This window comes from Mauremys reevesii, linkage group 2, assembly GCF_016161935.1.
Source record: "Mauremys reevesii isolate NIE-2019 linkage group 2, ASM1616193v1, whole genome shotgun sequence".
NCBI lineage: Eukaryota > Metazoa > Chordata > Testudines > Geoemydidae > Mauremys > Mauremys reevesii.
In genome coordinates this window covers 80,473,950-80,495,661 of record NC_052624.1, presented here as the reverse complement: position 1 = coordinate 80,495,661, position 21,712 = coordinate 80,473,950, and the positions used below count along the sequence as shown (strand labels likewise).

At 41.9% G+C, this 21,712-nt stretch overlaps 2 protein-coding genes across 26 annotated transcripts in view; one reads left to right on the top strand and one right to left on the bottom strand.

Annotated features, from left to right (window-relative positions):
* The window catches only part of FYCO1 (FYVE and coiled-coil domain autophagy adaptor 1), a 221,008-nt gene that overhangs the window by 133,845 nt on the left and 65,451 nt on the right, over positions 1-21,712 (bottom strand). For 17 of the 23 annotated variants that reach the window (XR_005593566.1, XR_005593563.1, XR_005593571.1 and 14 more), the window contains 3 exons: positions 21,363-21,512; positions 19,806-20,011; positions 19,278-19,422 (listed from right to left, as the gene is read on the bottom strand). Coding sequence is in view for 6 of the 23 variants with exons in the window: in XM_039522238.1 (XP_039378172.1) it covers positions 19,278-19,422; positions 19,806-20,011; positions 21,363-21,512 (501 nt within the window). In the remaining 17 variants the exon portion in view is untranslated. Of the gene's footprint in view, positions 1-7,498; positions 7,606-16,929; positions 17,137-19,277; positions 19,423-19,805; positions 20,012-21,362; positions 21,513-21,712 lie in introns of those variants that run through there. The other 6 variants (XR_005593574.1, XM_039522243.1, XM_039522241.1 and 3 more) reach the window with 6 other exon arrangements.
* Positions 5,051-11,993, top strand: CXCR6 (C-X-C motif chemokine receptor 6). 3 transcript variants are annotated; one of them, XM_039522246.1, is made up of 3 exons: positions 5,051-5,417; positions 8,542-8,616; positions 10,545-11,993. In XM_039522246.1, the coding sequence occupies exon 3, from the start codon at positions 10,568-10,570 to the stop codon at positions 11,597-11,599; it is 1,032 nt and encodes a 343-aa protein (XP_039378180.1). In that variant the 5' UTR covers positions 5,051-5,417; positions 8,542-8,616; positions 10,545-10,567; the 3' UTR covers positions 11,600-11,993. The 3 variants fall into 3 exon arrangements, with proteins under 3 accessions (XP_039378180.1, XP_039378182.1, XP_039378181.1); XM_039522247.1 differs by lacking the exon at positions 5,051-5,417 and adding an exon at positions 5,435-5,580; XM_039522248.1 differs by lacking the exon at positions 8,542-8,616.

Below are 21,712 nucleotides of genomic sequence, written 5' to 3'. Positions count from 1 at the left end.
GAAATGAGACCTAGCACCTCCCTGCCAGTTTATATAGTACATGCAGGCCATGTTGTCCATCATGACCTTCGTATGTGTGTCCTCGATCAGCAGGAGGAAGTGAGCGCACACATTTTCTATCACTCGGAGCTTCTTTTTATTGTCTGTTTGGTCTGTACACTGAACGAAATCATGCTTGGAAGCATCTCATGTGTAACCTGGCATAAGCAATGACTGAAGTGCCCATGGCCATGTGCCCCATATGTTGAAGGCAATGACTGGCCAAGATTTGAGGGCTGGATTGTACAGTCTCTATCAACAATGAAAGACTGAATATCTGTAATATGGCAGGAGTGCCCTCGCCTGAATAGAGGTGAGGTTGGCTCCTAAGAACTCTACCCTTTAAACCAGCGTTGAGGTCCATTTTTGTTCACTGATTTGTAGGTTCAGACTCAAAAACAGGTGATGTGTGGCTTGAGTGTCTTGTTGGGCCTCCATGAAGGATCATTCCCTGAGAAGGCAATTGTCCAGGTAAGGAAAAATCATGATATCTTGAGAGCGTAAGTGGGCCACCACTACCAAAAGGACTTTAGCGAATACCCTGGGGGCCAATGAGATGCCAAAAGGGAGTATTCTTTACTGGTAGTGGTCCTGGCTCAGTGTGAATCTAAGGTAACACCTGAGCCTCGGTATGATGGAGATGTGAAAGCATCTTGCAGGTTGAAGGCCAAGAATCAGTCTTCTTCTAAAGTCGGGATGATTGTTGATAGGGTGACCATCTTTAATTTCTGTGTTTTCACATATCTGTTGAGCTTTCTGAGGTCCAGTATGGGTCTCCAGCCTCCCCTTTTCTTCGGTATCAGGAAGTAACGAGAGTAAAAACCTTTGCCCCTGAACATGTATGGGCACAGGCTCTATAGCTCTTAAGAGGTGAACCATCTCCTCAGTGTAACGTAGTAGATTTTCGTAAGAAGGGTTCCTGAAGAGGGATGGGGAAGGGTGTTTAGGAGGTGGAAGGGAGGAGAAGTGGATGGCATATCAACTCTGGATGATTTCCAGCACCCACTTGTTGGAGGTTATCTGTTCCCAGGTGCTGTGGAATGGAGAAAGGCGGTCTCCGAAAGGAGGAGTGGGCTTTCCTAGAAAGTGGTGACGAGAAGAATGTTCTACTGGCACCTCAACCAACCCATTAAAACTGTCGCTTCGAAGTTGAGAGTTGAGATGAAAGACTGTTGTGGCCCCGATTGTTTACGCTTAGCGAATTTGTATTTCTTTCTCTGCGGCTCGTATGATCTCTGCAATGGGTATTGAGATGTGTATTGTGATGACTGGGGCTTGAACTGTGGCTGAGGGCTATATTTCCTCTTGTAGGCTGGTGTGTATATCCCCAGGGACCGAAGAGTCACCCAAGAATCGTTTAACGTGTGAAGAGGCGCGTCTGTCTTCTTGGCGAACAACTTCATTCCCTCAAAAGGGGAGGTCCTCTACTGTAGTTTGGACCTCCTTAGGGAAGCTCCTCCTAAGGCCCTCCTACAACCACAGCTGTGAAAACCAAGTGTGCTGCTGTGTCCAGTGTGTATTGGAGATTTTTTTGCCATCAGCTGGCCCTCATTAATGATGGCCATGAACTGGTCCTTGTAAGCATCTGGGAGTTGGTCAATAAAGGAATTTAACTTTGCATAGTTCTGATAGTCACACTTGGCCAACAAGGCCTGGTAATTTGCTACCTGGAACTGAAGGGTGGCTGAAGAATAAGCTTTCCTGCCAAACAGGTCCAAGCACTTCCCATCGTGGTCATAGGGGGTGGATTTAAGTTGGTACTGGTGACCCTTAGAATTAACCGTATCCACGATGATGGAATTTGGAGACAGTTGGAAAACAAAAAATCTGTGCCTTTTACTGGCACATAGTACTTTTTGTCCATCCATTTGCATGTTGATGGGACAGATGCAGGGGATTGCCATACGACCCTAGCAGGGTCTAGGAATGCCTTGTTAACTGGGAGGGCCAATTTGGTAGAGGTTGAAGAGTGGAGAATGCCCACCAGTTTACAATGGGGTTCAGTTACTTCATGCAGCTGCACTTGCTGGGCTTCAGCCACTCTTTGGGCTAGGTCCTGGAATGATTTAAAGTCATCCTCCAAGGATGGCAGGGGGAGGGGGGGAGGAGCATCACCCCCTCGGTAGGTGATGAACTAGAGAAACATCCCCTTTTTCTGCTTTTGTTTCCATTCGTTCCCCCAATAGCTCAGGAGGGCCTGACACCTTTGAAGGTGCTGGTGAAGGAGGGTGCCTCCTTGCCTCCTGATATACCTTGCTAGGGGGCTGTGAGGCTTGTTGCCACTGGGTTTTCCAGAGGTCTCAGTACAGCCACTGTGGGTAGCGTGCTGGCAGCTGGAACTATGGCTGCCCAAACCATGGAGGTTGAGGGCCGGGCTGGTACGCTTGGTGCCCATGGTGAAATTGTGACCCGTATGGTGGGCAGAACAAGCAGTGAGAACCCAAGTCCTCTCGCTCACTGAGTCTGAAGAGGAGAGAGGCGGGGCATGCCATAGGGATGCCATTGTGTCCACTACTCCCAGTGAGCTTGGTACTGGAGCCTTGGTAACGAGAAGGGGCGAGTCCGATGCATCAGAGACTGAGAGATCTGATGCACACCTGCAGTCTGTGGGTGCAGGTGGTACTGGTATCGGTGCCGATAGCTGTCAGTGCCGAGGGGTCCACTGGTGCCAGGGGCACCGAGGTTGGTGCCGGTGCTGACCACGTAGTCAATGTAGCCTTCCCTGGAGTGGAAAATCTATGTTTCTCATGCCCCCATTGTACTGGAACTCCTCGCCCGTGAGCATTGGGTGTTTGGGCGGCTGACTGGCTTTGTTGGCTTGATAACATGCGTGCGCTGGGTACCACCTCTAGACGGCTTTAGCGCCATCAGTATCAAAGATACTGAAGGAGCCACAGATTGTTTCTGGCTCGATCTGGGCTCGCTAGAGGGACTCTCAGAGGTCTTTAGTGAGTGGCTCATCTCTTTGGGATCACCTACTTTCAGCCCTAGGCAAAACTTCCACCTTGCGCCCCCCTCCGCCCCCCTCCCCTGACAACCTCTGAAAACTAGTAAACTTAGCATTATAAACAGCCTGTCAAAACGGGTAAGAGCTTTGTAATGTTTCTTTTTTACCTTTAAGACGTTTCAATTGTTTTACTATTGTGCAAAGCTAAACAATTGAGCCTTGCATTGTATCACCAGCCAGGTTAGGCAGGGAGACAAATCCCCCTTACCTCAAAGGGCCATCATTCCCTGGCGACTAATTTCTACTCCAAGTCTATAAAGCAGACTTTTAAGGTAAATACATTATTCCTTCAATATTACCCATGCACACATCTCACAAAGGTTCTCACTCTTGACAAGTTACCAGACTTGTGTAGATCCCTTCCACGTTCCTCTTTGTGGGTAAGTGCCCTCTAAGAGACATGTGGGGTGCAGTGAGTTTGTCAGGCCTGCAGTGACAGCTGTTTGTGAAGATCAGGGAGCCCTTTGCCAAGGGGTGCTGGTGTCACAGTGAGCTTGGGGTGGCTGACAGTATGGGGCAGGGCACTGAGGCTGGTGAGGCAGGTAACACTCACTGGGCTAGGGGGCAGGTGGTGCCGGGATGGGGCAGATACCTGTCAGTCTCCAGCGCTCGGGCTGCGCCAGCAGCCTCTTCACCTCGAAGTTTCCCCCGCTTGCCCGGGGGCCACTCCTCCTCTCAAGCTCCCCGGCCGCTGCTGCTGCCCAGGAGAACGCCAGTGGGGGGTGCCACCACGGAGGAGACGCAAGGGGCAGGGCTCGGCTGGGGCCCCGCACCTGCTGGCCGAGAGCAGCAGGAACCAGGCGCCGCTCGGGGGCAGGCGGGTGGCTCGAGCCCAGGGTGGCAGCAGCCTCCGGAGCAGCAGGGGCAGGCAGGGAGCGTTGTCCGCCATAGGTAGGAGAGGCCGCACTGCTGCTGCTGTTTCCCGACTACAGCTGTCCTTCTCCTGCGCCGCGCGGCAGGGCTGGGAAACAGCAGCAGCAGCGCGGCCTCTCCTGCTCCATGCTGGGCTACGCTCCCCACCTGCCCCTGCTGCTGCGGAGGCTGTTGCTGCCGTAGGCTCGGGCCACCCGGCTCCCCCTGAGCGGCGCCCGGTTCCTGCTGCTCTCGGCCGGCAGGTGTGGGCCCCAGCTGAGCCCGGCTCCTTGCATCTCCTCCTCTCGGGCGGCCATGGCCGGGGGGCCTGAGAGGAGGAGTGGACCCTGGGCAAGTGGGGGAGACTCCGAGGTGAAGAGGCTGCTGGTGTGGCCCAAGAGCTGGAGACTGAGCAATAGTGTAAAAAAATTTTAGACACCACTTTTTGGTGCCCCCAAATCTTGGTGCCCTGGGCGGCTGCCTAGTTCGCCTAGTGGTTACACTGGCCCTGAATGTGCCCCAAGAGGCTCCACTGATCTGCTTCCTCTCAGAGTCCTTCTCATATCTGATTCTCTCAGCCTTCTCCAAGAAAGACTGCAAACGCAAACTTCTAGTTCCTGTCTTTACAATTAGGGAAACTCCTTAGCCCACATGGCTTATTGCTGTCCTGCCACGTGCCTTGGACAGCTCTTCCATTGTTTTCAGCTGTCTTTATTACATAAAAGGCTTAATGGTTCCTTCCACTGGGCCTGAAGGAGGGCTTGGCATATCCATTGACTAACAAGGTCTGTGACTGTTTCAGGATCAAAGACTCATAACACTATTGTAGCATTTTCTATAGTGCCCATTAGAAATGGTCAAAAAAAGGGATGAAATTATCACAGAATATTTAATTGAAAATTCTGTGTCTTCCCCTCTCCTTCCCCAGCTGAATTTTGATGAAAAATTGGAAAACACTTTTTTAACCAGTTGTGTTGTACATCAACATGGTATCTAAATGTTCCAACTGAAGAACAAGAACACTCCTATGTGATCTGCATGTCCAATCAAGACTAACCAACACAGATGAAATTTGGAATATTGCGTACTCAGGATTAACTGCCATGAACTATGTACAGATGGTGGAAACTGGTAACTGGAAGAAATGGGAGAAACTGTCCTGCAAATGATTAAAAAAAAAATTCAATATGCAAGAATCCCTGATCTTCAGTGGAACTTGCATTTGTGACCTGGACAGTCAGATATTTTCACCATGTCTTTTTAGATGTACTGTATAGTCAACTTTAGGCCATATCGTTTACCTGAGAAAGATCTACTTGGAGATAAAGATGTAATTTCAACAAGAATGTCATAAACTGCTATTTTTGGTGTAAAAAAAAACCCAACACAAAGAAACCCAGAACACCAACAGGAAACATCACAGACGGATAAAACGATAAATATGTAGAGTCACTGCCGTCTTCAGACTTCCTTTGAAACGTAGGTGACAACACTCTCCACCACCATACACCGTCTTCCAGTAAGTGACTATTTTCTCTTACTTCAAACTGGAAGAGGAACATATACGGAGGGTAGAACAAAATACAGGCCATCTTACATTTCTTAAAAACCCACTGGTTTGAAAGATTCTATTACTTCTGGAGGCATCCCCTACCTCTAAAATGGGAATTCTATCAGAACAGGTAGGTTCTTTCAAACCTGTGTAAAATATTTCAACTTTGTTATCCCTTTTAAATATATTCTAATGTTTTTTTAAATAACACTTTGAATCAAACAAATGTTTTGGATACAGAAGTTTGATGGAGGTGTTTTTAATAACATCTTTCTAAACAATCTATCTTTTTCAGCTAGGGCTTGCTTAGAAACAAAAGAAGGATGTAAAATAATTTCACCTTCATCTGATCATAATGACCACAGTAATAGCTCAGATCTCAAAAGCCCCTGGTAGGAAAGACTGTGCTTGAGAAACAGATTTTAAAGCCACAGAAATAACAGGGTACTAGAAATAGCCTGTTGAGTCATTTTGGTCTTTATAATGGGGGCAAATAATGTTTATTAGAAATATGTATTTAACCTATCACATAACAGGTGGTGGATTTTTTGTTTGTTTGTTTTGCTGGGTTTTTTTTCATGCTGAATGAGGCACAATTTAGCCTCACTCTGCTGGGACCCCTGTAGTGATCAGCACATCCCAGGAAGTGGATGGGAATGACCAACCAGACTGTGTGGCCAAGGCACCAAGAAAATATGCTGATGCAGTGATTCACTCCTCAGTTTAACACTGCCCTGCCCTAGAATCACAGGGACGGGGGTCAGATCACAGGGGGTATATACTTTAAGGATACAGCTAATCCATCACTGGTATCAGTGGGTGAAAATTACACCCCTATATGCGAAAGGGTCAACTGAGCTCAGAGTATTCCTGACCAGAAAAATCATTGAGCATTTTCTGTTTCAGGGTAAGAACTATTTAAATAACTGGACGGTGTTATTGTTCCTGGATCCCTGCTAGGGAGGAACTGAGCAACTGGCCAGGTGTATTACGGTTCCCTCCACCCCACTTCTTTTGCTGAGGCAGGATAGAAAAATAGAAGTTAGAGATCAAAAAGATCTATTAGACTTCCCCATTCATGGATCTTCAGATGGTGGAGATGACTTACCCTGTTTTCTTGATAGGAGAGGTGAGATCCATGCACAGAAGGTCTATTCCATGCACATAACAGAGTGATATGATCTGGCCCTGCATTTTTTCCTCCCTTTTCCATTTCATTAATATGTACCAGATCCCTCCATTGCTCCCCAAGGACTACACTGCCATTCATCACTACTTAAAGCTTACAGTATTTCAATCACTTTCAGTCCACACTGTTTGTTCCTACCCAAGCCAATTTGAATTCAAGTTTTAAGTAAGCTTCCAGACTTTTAAAATCCAAATATATCACATCTGCTTCATGCAGTACTTCTGTAAATCTGTCCCAAAAACAATCGCATTCATTTATAAACCTACAGTGCTCCTGGACAGTTCCATTAGCCTCAAGATTTTCAATAACTCTGCACTGCCCCCTTAATATTTCTTTCATTATCTCACTAAGAATAGAGGTTACACTTGCCGGGATGGTTACTGCCAGGATCACAATTCTTTTTTTTTTTTTTTAATTGGTACAGCTGGATCGATGGTCTGATGAAAGGTAGCAGTTCCAATATTTGTATTTTAGTGGGTTGAATGGGCCAGATCCTCAGTTGGTATTAAACATGATAGCTTTTCTGACTTCAGAGGAGCTACACCAATTTATACCAGTCGAGGATCTGGCCCAGTATTTTTCATTTCAATAACAGCTAATCTTCATGGTTTATATATACTTCTATCACTTTTTTAATAGAATAGGTTGGAAATATTTTGAAATATTTCAGGAATTGTTCTCTTCTGTAATGATAATGAAGTATTAACTTTTAAAACATACACCTTTAATGACTTAATATTACATCACCAGCAGGTGGGAAACACATTAGTTAAGATTACGAAGTGGGTTTCTTTTTTTCACCTTCCTTTTTCAGTAGCTCATAAGTTCCTCGGAAAAAGTGATTTGGGCCTGAAATTTTCCATGCTTGATCTCAGCCCCAAGGTGAATGTTTGGTTTTGTCAGATCAGCATATTCTCAGGCATGTGTGCTCTTTTTTGTGGTTGCCAGAGTCATTTTGGGTTCTCTCTGGGTAAAAATAAGAAGAAAAGAGTCTTTTTTCTTTCTTTCAGAGAACAAGAACCAGAAAAGGGGTGGGGGGGGGGGGAGGGAAACTTTCGGATCTTCTTTCAACATTACAAAAGTCAAAATCACCAATTTTTAAAAAGTTATTTAAAGGTCACCATTGATGACCTCAGTTAATCCTTTCTTATCTGATTGATTATGTTAACTATCCAATTTATATGAAGAATCATGACTCAAACTCCTCAGTAAAACTAACTAACTAGGAAATGAATGAACTTATGGTCCTTCTAAAGGCCAAATGCAATTCTCAGATCTTCTTAAAATCTCTTCTCCAATATTCTGTTCTCTCTACATGTGCAGATTACAGATGTCAATGGGGATCCAGCACATGGAGGGAAACAAGAATAATTTAAGCCAAGATCTGCCAAGAGTATATGAGAAATTATGCCCTAATTCATATTTTTATTATATTAAGACCAGATTTTGAAACACACATTCATATATATGTGTGTGTGTGTTTCAAAATTTGGTGCAACTCTTCTTCCTCTGAAATCACTAGTAAAACTCCCATTGACTTAGATGGGAGCAGAACTGGGCCAGTGCTGAGCGCTTTTGACTATCCTATCCAAAAAACACAAAGTCATCAGAAATTAGAAAAACACAGCTTAGTTGCAGAAAAGAGTTTTTAGACATTAAATATTTTTAGGCTATAAAGAGGATCAACATTCTATCTTGTGGCATTTATAGAATGAAATTCTTTAACTTAAAAATGATGCTCTGAGCCTTCAAAAGCAGAGACAGTTCAGTTGAAAAATATCTTTCAAATGAGACACTTTCCTTAGCTACATTAGGGTACTGTAATATTTTTAATGTGGCTACCTACAATATGTTATGTTGTCACATTATATCATTGAATATGTATACATTATTTTGCTTCAGCTCACAGGAAAAAAAACCTTTCTTCCCTGAGAGGGTATTGAAACATCAACCGGAACACCAATTGTGCCTGAAATAGTACGTAAAATAAGGCTTATCAGTTTGTTTCAATATATATTTGTCTTGGTTTTGTTGGCCATGATTTTATTTTGCTGATTATCATCCCCCTCCCCCTTGTCCCAATATATCTGGATATGTAACAACTCTTTTATGAGGGGGGTTATTATTCAATTTAAAAAATGCATGATTTGAAAGGATAACAGAAACCATTGTATAAAAAGCCAATAACTCTTCAAGAAGTCACACAAGGATTCGTCACACTTCTCTGATGGCCGAAGGCCTTTTTGACTTTGCTTTCTGGCCTCAACACACATTCAAAGCTTATAGGTAGCACCAGTTAATCATATGCTTTATGTGTTATTATTTAAATAATAGATGCTGTTGAACCAATCCAGAAGATCAAATCATTCCAGGTTGAATTCTGCTAATCTTATGTTAACTTATATTTAGAAATACTTTGCTGCATGAGTATTCTCACTGAAATCTGCCATTTGAGTTTCAAGAGGGCATCTGACAATGGCTTTACAATTGACTTGAAAAAGTTTTAGTCATCCACTCAGGAAGAAGAAACAGTGTCAAGTGACCAATCACATGGCAGGAATAATTGACCTGAACTGTTTACAAACACCATAGGCTGCAAATTGTTTGGCCAAAACGTTCTAGTGTGAATAATGAATATGTTTGCAGAAAATCAGTCACAAATGTTTCATGAACAGAGAAGAGAGCTAAATTCACACTGAATATTACTCTCAGTGGGGGCCAGATTATTCTATTCTTAGTCATGTGGAGTAGGATCTCACTTTGTGAATAGTTCTACTGTTTGTGGTGTGTGATGGGTCACCAAAAATAGACACTATTGTTTCTGCTGTCTAAGTGGACGCCTAAAACTTTTGAGCAGGGGAAAAACAAATGGCAAATAATGAATAATGCAGTTCTGGGGTGAAAAAAATATTCATGTTAAAACCTCTTAAACTGTCAGAATTTGCAAACATCTGAATATTCGCAAATTAATAATATCATCCCATGAAAAATAGCTGCAGAGTTTATTTGGGAATCTGTTGGGATTTATTTGTTATTATTATTTGTGTCCTGGTTGTGGCCACAGCATGCCATGTCCACACACATAGCAAGACAGGCTGCCTGCCTTGTGGAGCTCACAATCTATCCAGCTCTGGAAGAAGTGATAACCAGAGCCCTGCGCAGATACAATATTGTATCCACATCTGACCCACCAACCACAAAAATCATCTGCGGATGCAGATACCCATGGATATAAAACAAATATCCGTGGATTTGCAGGGCTCTAGTGATACTTATAGGATGGGTGTGGCTGGGATTTGATGGACAAGTGGCCATTTATGTGAAAACAGTGGATATGGTTGAAAACTATACATTAAAATCAGGATAAGGAAGAGATGTCCCCCATCAAAGCTCAAATGGTAGATGAAAGGGGTTTTCTTTCCCTGAATTCAAGAAGGTACAGTCCATTGTCACAATCAGTGTTGGAGAGGAAGGGGGATCCGAGTGACACTTTCTAACAGGGGTTGACATTCTTGTGCTGAAGTATATCATCAAACTCAGTAGGACTCAAGCCCTAATTTTAGAGAAGGGCCTACACCAAAGTCTTGATCCAAACTATTCTGAAATTTGAGGCATTTGAAATATTAAACCTCTCAGTCCCAGTCAGTGTAAATCTGTGCTAAAAATGATGCATCTACTTTCAGGACATGCAGGTTCAACAGCTGTTCTGTCGGGAGCAAACAGTGTTCAGATTATACCACGCCACAAAGATAATGTGATTTCTATCAGACAAATAAATATATGTTGGTTTTCACCACAACAATTCTTTCTCTGCTTTTAGCTAACAGCTTAATAACATTGTGCCCGTCCTCTAGATATGACATAATAATTGTTGAGAAAATAATTTTGGATGTGTGTGATTACAGATAGCCTTTAAAAAGAAGACTACATGGAGCTTCCAGAATGTTATTACCCAGACCTTAACCTCACGTGCAACGATTACAATGAGAATGAACATTTTCTCAAGGCCAGCAAAATCTTTCTGCCCTGTATGTATGCATTAGCTTTTGCCTTTGGGCTGATAGGAAATTCTTTGGTCCTTATCATATACATTTTCTGTGAGAAACTGAAGACACTGACAGATGTATTTTTAGTGAGCTTGGCTACAGCAGACTTGCTTTTCCTTTCCACCTTGCCATTCTGGGCATATTCTGCTGCTCACGAATGGATTTTTGGCTCCTTAATGTGTAAAATTATACGGGGCCTGTACACTTTGAATCTGTACACTTCAATGTTAACGCTCACTTGTATAACTATTGACAGGTTTATTGCTATTGCCCAAGCCACAAAAGCCCACATGTGTCAAGCCAAAAGAATGGTTTGGGGGAAAGTCATCTGCATTTTAGTTTGGGTGGTTTCACTAGTATTTGCAATACCACAATTTAAATACAGTACACAATCGAACTACGATAAGTCAGTCTGTCATGCAGTATACCCTTCACAGCTCATAGAATTGGCTTTTAAAGTAATCCAAATGACCCTTGGATTCTTTATCCCCCTGCTAACCATGATTATCTGCTACTCAATAATTATCAAAACTTTACTTCATGCCAGGAGTTTCCAAAAGCACAAATCCTTAAAAATCATATTTTCCATAGTAGTGGTGTTCATTCTTACTCAGTTACCCTACAATTTACTGATACTCATACGTAATATACATGTGGAATTCAACCTGGACTACAATTTCGACTCTGCGGTGGTCATAACAGAAGCAATTGCTTATCTCCATGGCTGTCTCAACCCCGTTCTGTATTTCTTTATTGGGGTGAAGTTCAGGAAGAACTTCCAGAAAATCATTAAGAACATCACATGTGTTAAGCGCCAAGGTATCGTGAAGCAATGGCAAACCACTGAAGAGGAGGGCTCGAAAACTTGTACCGCCTCACCCAATGTAGAAGCAACAAGCATGTATCCATTATAAAAACTGCATAGAGGGTCACAGCTTTGTTAATTTTAAAATGTACTCACAGTCATGAAAGGGCTTATGTAACAGCCACATTAGACTGATATAGTACAAGTAGGCTACATGTAAGCTTCCCAACACATTTAATGCATCTCAGTCCTGACATTGTAGCACTCCTGCTATTCCTAAGCAAAGACTGGTAACTAGGTGAAACTGCAGTAGTTTTATGATGGGCATACATAAAGGTTTAAGGATGAGATCATCAAACTCTTTCATGTGTGATCTAAGGCTGGGTTTGAACTCAGGGTTGCAGCGATGGAAAGCTAATGTATTAGCCCTCTGGACAAGTTATTCTCCCAGGAGGGATGTTTGTAAGCAGAAAAGACATTTAAGAGCTTTGTTTTAAAGAGGCTACGAGAAAAGTTGTAGTTTGTTGTGACTTTTAACCTGACTTTTTATATTAAAATGTAATTTGTTTAAATGCTCAATCTTCCCATTGTAGTTTCATGTGATTCTTTTTTTGTTTTTGTCTGTGTTTTCCCTTTCTTTGATCCCTCCGAGTCCCTGTCTGTCTTCAAAGGCAGAGTGAGATTTCTGTGGTCACAGCACAAAATTAATCTGTCTTCAAACAAATATCAAGTCTCTCTAACAAAAAAACTCAAAGCATAAAACACCTGATTCTGTCACACACAACAATACATATCACCCCATAACAGAGCTGGTGTAGCCAGTTTGGCTGGTCCCACTTCCTACATAAAAATATTGGACTCCACAGACTGGATCAGACCCATGATCCATTTAGTTGAGTATCCTATCTCCAACAGCGGCAGGGTTCCAGAGGAAGGCCCAATAAACCCTACAGTAGGCAGATGTGGGATAATCTGTCCCCATGAAGGTCTCCTCCTAATATACATCCTGAAGCATGAAGTTTTAAACCCTTCCAGTACTCTTTTAGCATTAACTGTTGTAACTCTAGACAGTCTTGTGATCCATATAAACATCCGGTCCTTCTTCCTAACTCTCTGTGCATCCCAGAATGCACTTCCCTACCACGCTACCAATGCCCTACTTTGTGCATGTACCTAAGGCGTTCTGTTCCCTATGAGATAGCTGCTCAGATTTTACCAGACTGCGGTGAGAAAACAGCAATATAAACTAAGCTAGGGAGCGTGGAGGGTACTGATATATGGTTGTGTTTTGAATAAAGCAGCTGTGCGGGCACAAGTCAGTCATGGTTGTAATCAGGTGAGGAAAAAATGTCATGAATTGGTTAAAAAAAAGTTATAATGGTAGGGTAGACATGGCTTTACAATGATCGCTGTCTTAACCACAAATGCCAGTGTCAAGAAGGTGTTAACAAACAAACAGGTTTCTATGTTTCACAGTCAGTTTCGCAGCCGCTTTTACAGGATGTTTGTTATTTACTTCTTCAGCCCTACCAACAACTTTTCTATACAAAAAGAAAATGTTTAAAGTAGAAAAATAAAACCATGAATAAAGATGCACAACAAATTGTTAAATTATAACATATGCCTGGAGTGCTTAAAAAAATATAATCCCTGACTAATTTTTACTTGGCTACACACTTCCTAAACAGAACAGTCAACAGTTTATCTTATTATTAATAGCTTATAATGTTTTCTCAAACAAAACAATACCTGAAGATACAGGGCCTTACTCTGTTCCCACTTATCCCAGCTTTACATTGATTTAATTCCTGATTCATACAAGAGCAAAATCAGGCCTTTCAAAAGCGTGACTACAGTTCTGTCAGCAGTGAAGTCGTCTGCTGTCCTTTTTAATTGAATTACAATTAATTCATGCCTTTGATTGCACTATGCCTTTGATTGCACTATGAAAATTCATAAGCAATTTTTTGCAGTGGTGTAGTCTCCCAGATGCTACCAATGTGAGATGGTGACAGAACGTTTTTAACCACTACATCACCTAACCCCACCTGATCCTATCCATGCAATACTTTACTTATTCCATATATATGATATCTACCACTAAAGGGAAAATCATAATTAACACAAGATGTGTACCCAGTTGACTCGGATATAGTGCTGAACTCCAGCCCAGCCTTCACTGTAGACACACTCTACAAACTGTCACATATCAAAAAATTTAAAAGTTAGAAAAGAAAACAAAGAAAAACAAAGAAACAAAAAGAAAACACCAATGAACAAAACCTGAGCTGGCTAGGGGCAGACAGAATATTAAACTTATGATGATTTCTCACTTAAGATTTCAATAGAGTTACTCCAGATTCACAATGAGAGCAGAATATGACACCGAGAGAGTGGTCCTCATTCCTAATTACAACTAGGAAGTTGAATCCTGTTTGCATCAGGCTGTGATGGCACAACAGGTGGTTTATCCTTTGAAATAATTCTGGAAATCATTACCAAGCACCATTAGTAGTAGGTGCTGAATGTGACCTGAACCAACAGGCACAGTGAGAAAGGAGGACTCTCAGTATTATGAAATGACACTGACAATCGTTACACATCATTTCAAGGAAAGACCTGAGGAGGCAGGATCAATGTGACTATGAGGGAGAGTGGAAAACAAATAGAAGGCAGGTAGGCAGGCAGAGAAAATAAAGAGGGGCAGACAAAAACAAGTAAGCCACAATTCTTGCTCTATACTGCTGCAAGAGGCAACAGGCTAGATTCGCCTCTCTGGGCACAACTTGCATGTCCAGCACTGAGCAGGGCAGTTACACCGGGGGGATTCACACCCAGAGTAGGCTGTGGCAGTATCACCACCTTCCCCCTCCCTAGGGTGCTCTGTTGGAGTAAGTCAGCTTTAAAATCTAGCCTGGTTTGCACACAGCGTTGTCTGCAGAGGCTGCCTAGGACAGATGGTGTGAACTGTTTCTAGCAGGAAACTAGGGCATGATTCTGACTCAATATTGTATTTATTTGGATGTGACTCTTGGACCAAAAACCCAAACATGAAGACAAATAAAAACAGTCCTTAACATTCTGCCTGTCCTTGTGGGGATTTCCTTTGCTGCAGGATGAATTCTAGTGATACTTAGCACATAATTCATCATCATGATCATGATACTAATGTATTTGTTTTGCAGTGACACCTAAAGACCCAGTTCAGAGATCAAGCCCCACTGCTCTAGGCACTATGCATACATATAATTAAAAGACAGGCCCTGCCTGAGAATGATTACAATCTAAGGGCCTGATTCTGCAACAAGATGCATGTGAGTGGACCCCTGCCCTCTGCAGAACTCCCCTGACTCTGCAAGGGTCTGTCTGCAGTTAGGATTGAGACCTGAATAGCTGTCTTTCACATGATAAGGGAGATTTTCAGGCATCCATTCATTGTACAGGAGAAAACTGTCACTCAAGTACAGACATCTTGCATAATAGCAAAAGGAAACACATAAAACTACTGGTTGAGCAAATTATTTCTCATCTATAGGCTTTGGTATTTCCAGTGTGAAAATTCATTTCTAAAGCTACTTGCAATGCTGCCCAACTCTATCAGGTCCCATACAGCACTACAGAAGAGGCATATACCCATCAGGCCAGTAAAATACTGAGGGTCTGATTTTCCACTGTTACACTGGTTTTACATCACTGTGATTCCCCAGAGGAAAGTGACGTCACACCAGTATAACACCGTGTAATGAAGTGGAGAATCAGGCCCTTATTTGTCTTTCTATTTTAAACTAAATACCTTAGAACTGAATCCAGCCCTGAGGTGGATTGGTGCTAACTCCATTGATTTCAATGGAGTTTCACTAGGGATGAATCTGGCCTTTGTTTTCTTTGGGTGAAATAGTGTGCTCATCTTTTAGGACCTTGCAAACACTTAGGGTTTGCCTGCACTAGGGTTTTAACTCCAAGATAAGTGATTGCCAATAAAGACTAGGGAGCTAAAGGCTAGTGTGGACCCTCCACAAAGAAATGCTTGTATCGCGACATAAGATTTTGTGGTCCATTTTAGGCTGAGCTCAGTTCTGGATCAAATATTTGCGGAAAGTCCACACCTGCTTTTACAAGCCAGTTAACTAAAGGTATAAACTCTGCTGAGCAGGAACTGTCTTTATTCTTTGTATTGTACAGCCCAGTCTGAAACAAATAACAAAAGTTGCCGCTAAACAAATAATAAATAAAAAATAAATGGGGATTGTTCATCTTTATGCATTTGAGGAACAGAGTTTTTAAATGAAGATAAAATAATATCTAGGTGATATCAGAACTAATTATTTTAGGGGACTGCAACAGAATCTCAGCATAATGAGACAGTGTTTGCAATATATGTACGTTTCCAAGACACTGTATGGGACAGTATTTCACTACCTATAGTTTCAATCCATTTTGAAATGTCATTAATGTTTGACCTCCTTGTCACAGTTCTTTTTTATGGTTACCCCAGTGATATAAAATGTTGTTAGTGGTTAAAAATGAAAATCTTTAGTATATTATTTCTGCTCTTTCCTATCTGATAGTCTGCTGATAAACAGGTTGGGCCAGATTCCCAGCTGGTATAAATCAACACAGCTCTACTGAAATCAATGAAGCGGTACAGATTTACAACAGCTAAAAATTTGGTCTTCCCTGCCTCAAAATTTATTGCTCTGTGGGTTTATGTTTGCTGAGCTGTGCTGCAAAGGCCTGACTGTGACACCTATATTTCTGGTGCACGTATCTGACTCACCACAGAGGTAGCTCTGAAATCTCTAGCGCTGTAAAAGGCAGTGCTGCCTGTTCATGTTCTAATATCTTTTCAGAGCACAAAACCACAGAATAATTTAAAAATTCACATATGACCCACAGGTAGCAAAATGCATTATATCTGACTAACATTTAGTACCCATAGTTGCATGCAATACATAGGTGGAGCTGATCAGTAGATCCAGGGGTAGGCAACCTATGGCACGCGTGCCGAAGGCGGCAAGTGAGCTGATTTTCAGTGGCACTCACACTGCCTGGGTCCTGGCCACCGGTCCAGGGGGCTCTGCATTTTAGTTTAATTTAATTTAAATGCAGCTTCTTAAACATTTTAAAAACTTTATTTACTTTACATACAACAATAGTTTAGTTATATATTATAGACTTATAGAAAGAGACCGTCTAAAAATGTTAAAATGTGTTACTGGCACACGAAACTTTAAATTAGAGTGAATAAATGAAGACTTAGAGTGAATAAATGAAGACTCGGAACACCACTTCTGAAAGGTTGCCGATCCCTGATATAATTAGAGCTAGTCCTGGGTACCTACAGAACCCACGGTCAAGAAGGACCTCCGGTTTGTAGGAGAACCTCAAATTTCACATGGGATCATGTGGTCTATAAATACCTCAGTGTGCTGATCTGTGCTAAAAGCAGGTTGAAGTTCAGCTTGTTTTCTGCTGGTTTACACTGGAAGAAGGTCCATTAGCCAGGCTCTTTCTCAATACTCACATGAAGGAAGGGGACAAAGGGGAGATCTCTGTCTCCCTCTCTATCCCAGTTATATGTAGGAGGGGAGATCTACCATCCTTGTCTGTTGACCTCATAAGGGGTGACTAAGCAGAGGTAAGGGGCTAGAGTAAACAGAGAGAGGAGAGACTGAAATAGCCCTAAGCCACCCTATGGCCCTTTAAGATCATGATACTAAAGAATCAAGGGCAGTGCATAAATGGTTCTGACTAGCCTATGGAAAGCGATAAAGTAGAAGACTATTTTCCAGTTTTCTTATCTATAGACTGTGAACGATGGGAATAGAATAACAACACTGCCACAGGGTAATGCAGAATTCTAATGATACATCTAGATGCCTTCAATAATGGTCTTACAGTTTTGGTGGCTTCCTCAGCAAGAGGCTGACAGCAAGATGACCAGCGAGCCCAGTCCTAACCTCATAGCTCACATGCTCTTTCTCACTGTTGTGTTCCCAAGGGCTCATATTTTGCATCGCTGGCCCTCCTCAGCCAACAGGAGTGAAAGCTCCTGGGTTCCTAATTCAAGATGTCTTACAATCCAATTTTGCTGAATCATGATGAAGGTCAACATATGACTTTGGGAAAACTTGTATCACCTCACTTTTCCCATCTGTAAAACGATGACAATGCCAACATACAGGTGAGTTGCAAGGCTTAATTCATGCATATCTGTAAATGCTTCAAGGTCCTTTGAGACATTGCAGGCACACAGATGCTATGGTGGTGGGTAATTAAATAGCATAGTATATTAGCAAAATACACCTCTACCCTGCTATAACGCGGTCATAGGGAGCCAAAAAATCCCTACCACATTATAGCTGAAACCCCATTATATCGGGTAGGGGCGGCAGGGCTCTGGCAGTGATTTAAAGAGCTCCAGGCCCCAGCTGCTGTGGGGCGCCCCAGGCCCTTTAAATTGCCGGTGGAGCCCTGCTGCCACAGCCCTGGGGTAGGGGCGGCAGGGCTCCAGCGGTGATTTAAAGGGCCCGGGGCTCCCCACAGCAGCCAGAGCCCCAGGCCCTTTAAATTGCCGGCAAGCCTGGTACCGCAGCCCTGGGGTAGCGGCAGAAGGGCTCCAGCAGTGATTTAAAGGGCCCTGAGCTCTGCGCAGCAGCCACAGCCCCGGGCCCTTTAAATAACCAGCAAGCTCCACTGCCACAGCCCCGGGGTAGCGGCAGCGAGGCTCCAGCATTGATTTAAAGGGCTCTGGGCTCCCCGCAGCAGCCGGAGCCCCGGACCCTTTAAAGCACCGCTGGAGCCCCACTGCTACTGCGCTAAATGCGAACCCGTGTTATATCGGGTTGTGTTATAGCGAGGTAGAGGTGTAGCATAGTATACTAGCTGAGAAACAAAAGCCAGAATTTAAACATATTTTGTTCCAGATAAGTAAGCATGTCTAGTCTACCTTAGACACGCATAGTAAGGAAGTGTGGTTTACACAGGGACTAATCATACAATAGGTGGCAAAACAATCTAGCTCTGTTTTTTGAACCACAGACTTGTTACTTTGGGGCTGCTTTTACCCTGGCATTGAGAACATTTGTCACTACAATTTTTCTTCCCTGATACTAAGGAACAACATGTGGGTAGAGGGTTACAGTAATAAACATTTTTTTTCTTTTGAAATATATAAAAATAAAAATTAAACTTCAAAATTTTGTCAGGAAGAAATATTAGCAAACATACAGCCTGTACCATTGTATACATTTATTTTTGGGGTAAAATATATTTTACTTTGGATATTGTTCTTAATATTCAAATGACTGAAACAAAACGAAACTTTTAATTAATATAGAAATAGGCATAAAATATATTAATGCAACATTAAGCTTGCAAATTATAAGAGACAATCTATCAATTCCTCTCTACTGCTTATTTATGCGGGAGTAGACGGAACATGTGACTGAAATCTACACTATGATGTGTGTCCTTCCACTTTCTTTTGGGGGGAAAAAAAAGGTTTGGGGGATTTAGCTATATAACTGTTGTTCCTTTGTTTTCTGGGTATTGTATCTTTATAACTCTACAGACCCTGCTGTCTGTAAGGACAGGCAGCCATTTTATGTTCAGTTCAATAAAGCTTGTCATAAGAGAAACATTGGACTTTGCTATGGATTTTCCCCTGTATTGTTCTCTTAATCTAAAATGAAGTTCAATATGACTGAGAGTGTCTGTTTTCTCTTTATGGACAGGAAAAACGTAAAATGAGGCTCCAGTTTTAAATTAAACAGTGTTTTACTCACAGATCTGTGTCACTCTGGTCCAGAGACTCTACTTCAGCTTGACTTTCGTTATGGATAGAGTCAGATTCCTGCACTTGGCACAGTTCCTCATCTGTGATTATATCAAACACTGCATCATCTGGTGGTTTGGAGGTTTCATTTGTAACTGTGCCATAAAAGTACATCAAAAGAAACGCAGTAATAACGTAACAGGCAGCATCAGTGTTTTTATTTTTTAAACAGAGCTTATGTGTCCGGACTATTATTCTGCCTACACAGTAGTTTTCACATACTGCAAGTGCTAGAGGGACTCTCCAGGGTGACTCACTTGCATTAAAATATAAATGGGTATTTGTATCAATCTATCAATATTAAGATATACTAACAAGCTCCACCACTACTCTGGGACAAGTTCCGCCTGGACTTACACCCCATTAACCTCACTGGGGTTGCACAGAGTGTAAATTGAGCAAGATCTGACCACATAAGCCCTGGGCAGGAAGCCCAATAATCTCATTTATCTCACATTTGCACATGAAAAGAACTAACCTGTATCTTCCTGGGTCGGAGACACTGCTGAATTTAGCAGAGCTGGTGGTTCTTCTTGGCTCGCACGGGATCCAGAGTCATCCGTGTAATCCACGATCACCCTAGGTCTATTGAAGCAAGCTCTACAGCATCGCTCCTTCTTGCCACTGTGTTTGGTCATCATGTAGTTGTTACAGCAGTAATAGCAGAAAATGCGACCGCACAGTCTAGAAATTGAAAAGAACAAATGCAAAGGTATGAGAATATTACACCTATGGCTTAAAAATAGAAGTAGGTAAGGTGAGCATTGACAGTGCTTGGGGTTTTGGTCATAAAGGTCATGTACCCTGGGAAAGCATGAAGTTTTTTGTAGGTTACATGGCAAAAATCACAACCCAGACAATTCTGTCTTTTAAAGTTCAGATAGACTTACTGGATCGTGAATGTTCAGCGGGGCATATTTTTCCTTTATAGTCTCAATACAAGTAAATTACACAGGAACAGAAGTTTCCAGAGGGTAAAAACAATTAAAAATACAATTTTACAAACAAGACAACAAGTAAAGAACACAAATTTAGTGATTTTCGATGGGCCTGATCTTGTTCCTATTGAAGTCAATGGCAAAACACCCATTGATTTTAATGGGAGTAAAAACAGGACATGTATCAATATTCACTCAAACCATCCCTAACCTAAATCCTTCACTGCATAAGCTGCACAGCCTCCAAAAAAAGGAAGAAGCAGCAATATAAAATATTGATTTCTGTGAGTCAGAAAGAGAGCTACACAAGGATATTTGGTCATTATAAGAATCAAATAGTTTTTAAATTGATTTGTTAACAGTTTGTTGATTAAAAGACCCCAGTTCACTTTGCTTCTATTCATTAGGTTTTAATACTAGCTGTTTTTCGTAAGTATTCAGACAGCCACTGGGTATTGGTGAAAATGTTTGCAAATTTCACAAATATTAGTAGAAAACATTCTTCATCTGAAAAATCATACTAGAAGTAAGTTATTAGCTACCGATTAATGACCACACGGTATTCACAACTTTAAAATGTCATTTATTAAGTGACTAATCACACATCATGAATAAAGAGTGAACAGTCACATGCCACCCCACTGCCTGAAATTTGTTCATCCAAACTTTGTGAATATATCTGGAGAAATCACAAACATGTAACTATTAATTCACAAATAGAAAAGGGTTAAAATTTGCAGCAAGTAATTCAATCAACTGTCAGATTTTTTGAACAGGCCACATCAAAATCAAATCTTGCTATTTAGAGTCATTGTTTCAACATATCTTTTAGTAGTGAAAGTTATGTCTGTACAGAACCTAATTCAATGTGGCATCAATCCTGATTGGGTCAGTACTGTAATAAAATAATAATAGTACCATTGTACTGAACGATTTTTAAAAGCATATATACCAAGTGCAGACAGCATATAATATACATATTATAACAATGTATGTCTGGGAACAGTGTAAAATATTGAAACACTAGATATTTTACATGGAACCTATCATATTTATTTCCACGTTTTTAATAACGTGTTATAGGTCAAGAAACTGACCTGCAGTGGTGTCGGCGCATCATCCAAGTAAACTCTCGCTGACAGCTCAGGCAATGATTTACTTCCGTGTCACCGAGCCATCTTTGCTCTGCACAGAGCTTCTGCTGAAATTCCAGAGCATCTGATTTCTGCCAAAGGGCATCCTTATCCCTATGGAGACACATGTAAAGAAGAGCAATACATTTTAGAAACATCACTGTTTGTTTTTAACTAATCTCAACTCTGCCCCTGGAAGAAAACTCTATACCGTAAAGTACTGTTATTTAACTCGTAAGTACACAAATCTGAAATAGCCCACTCCCTGCACTTTTAACTAAGTTACACCATGATTTACAAATGTATATACATCA

Coding starts and splice junctions, on each gene's coding strand:
- CXCR6 (XM_039522248.1), top strand. CDS start 10,568: ATGGAGCTTCCAGAATGTTATTACCCAGACCTTAACCTCACGTGCAAC.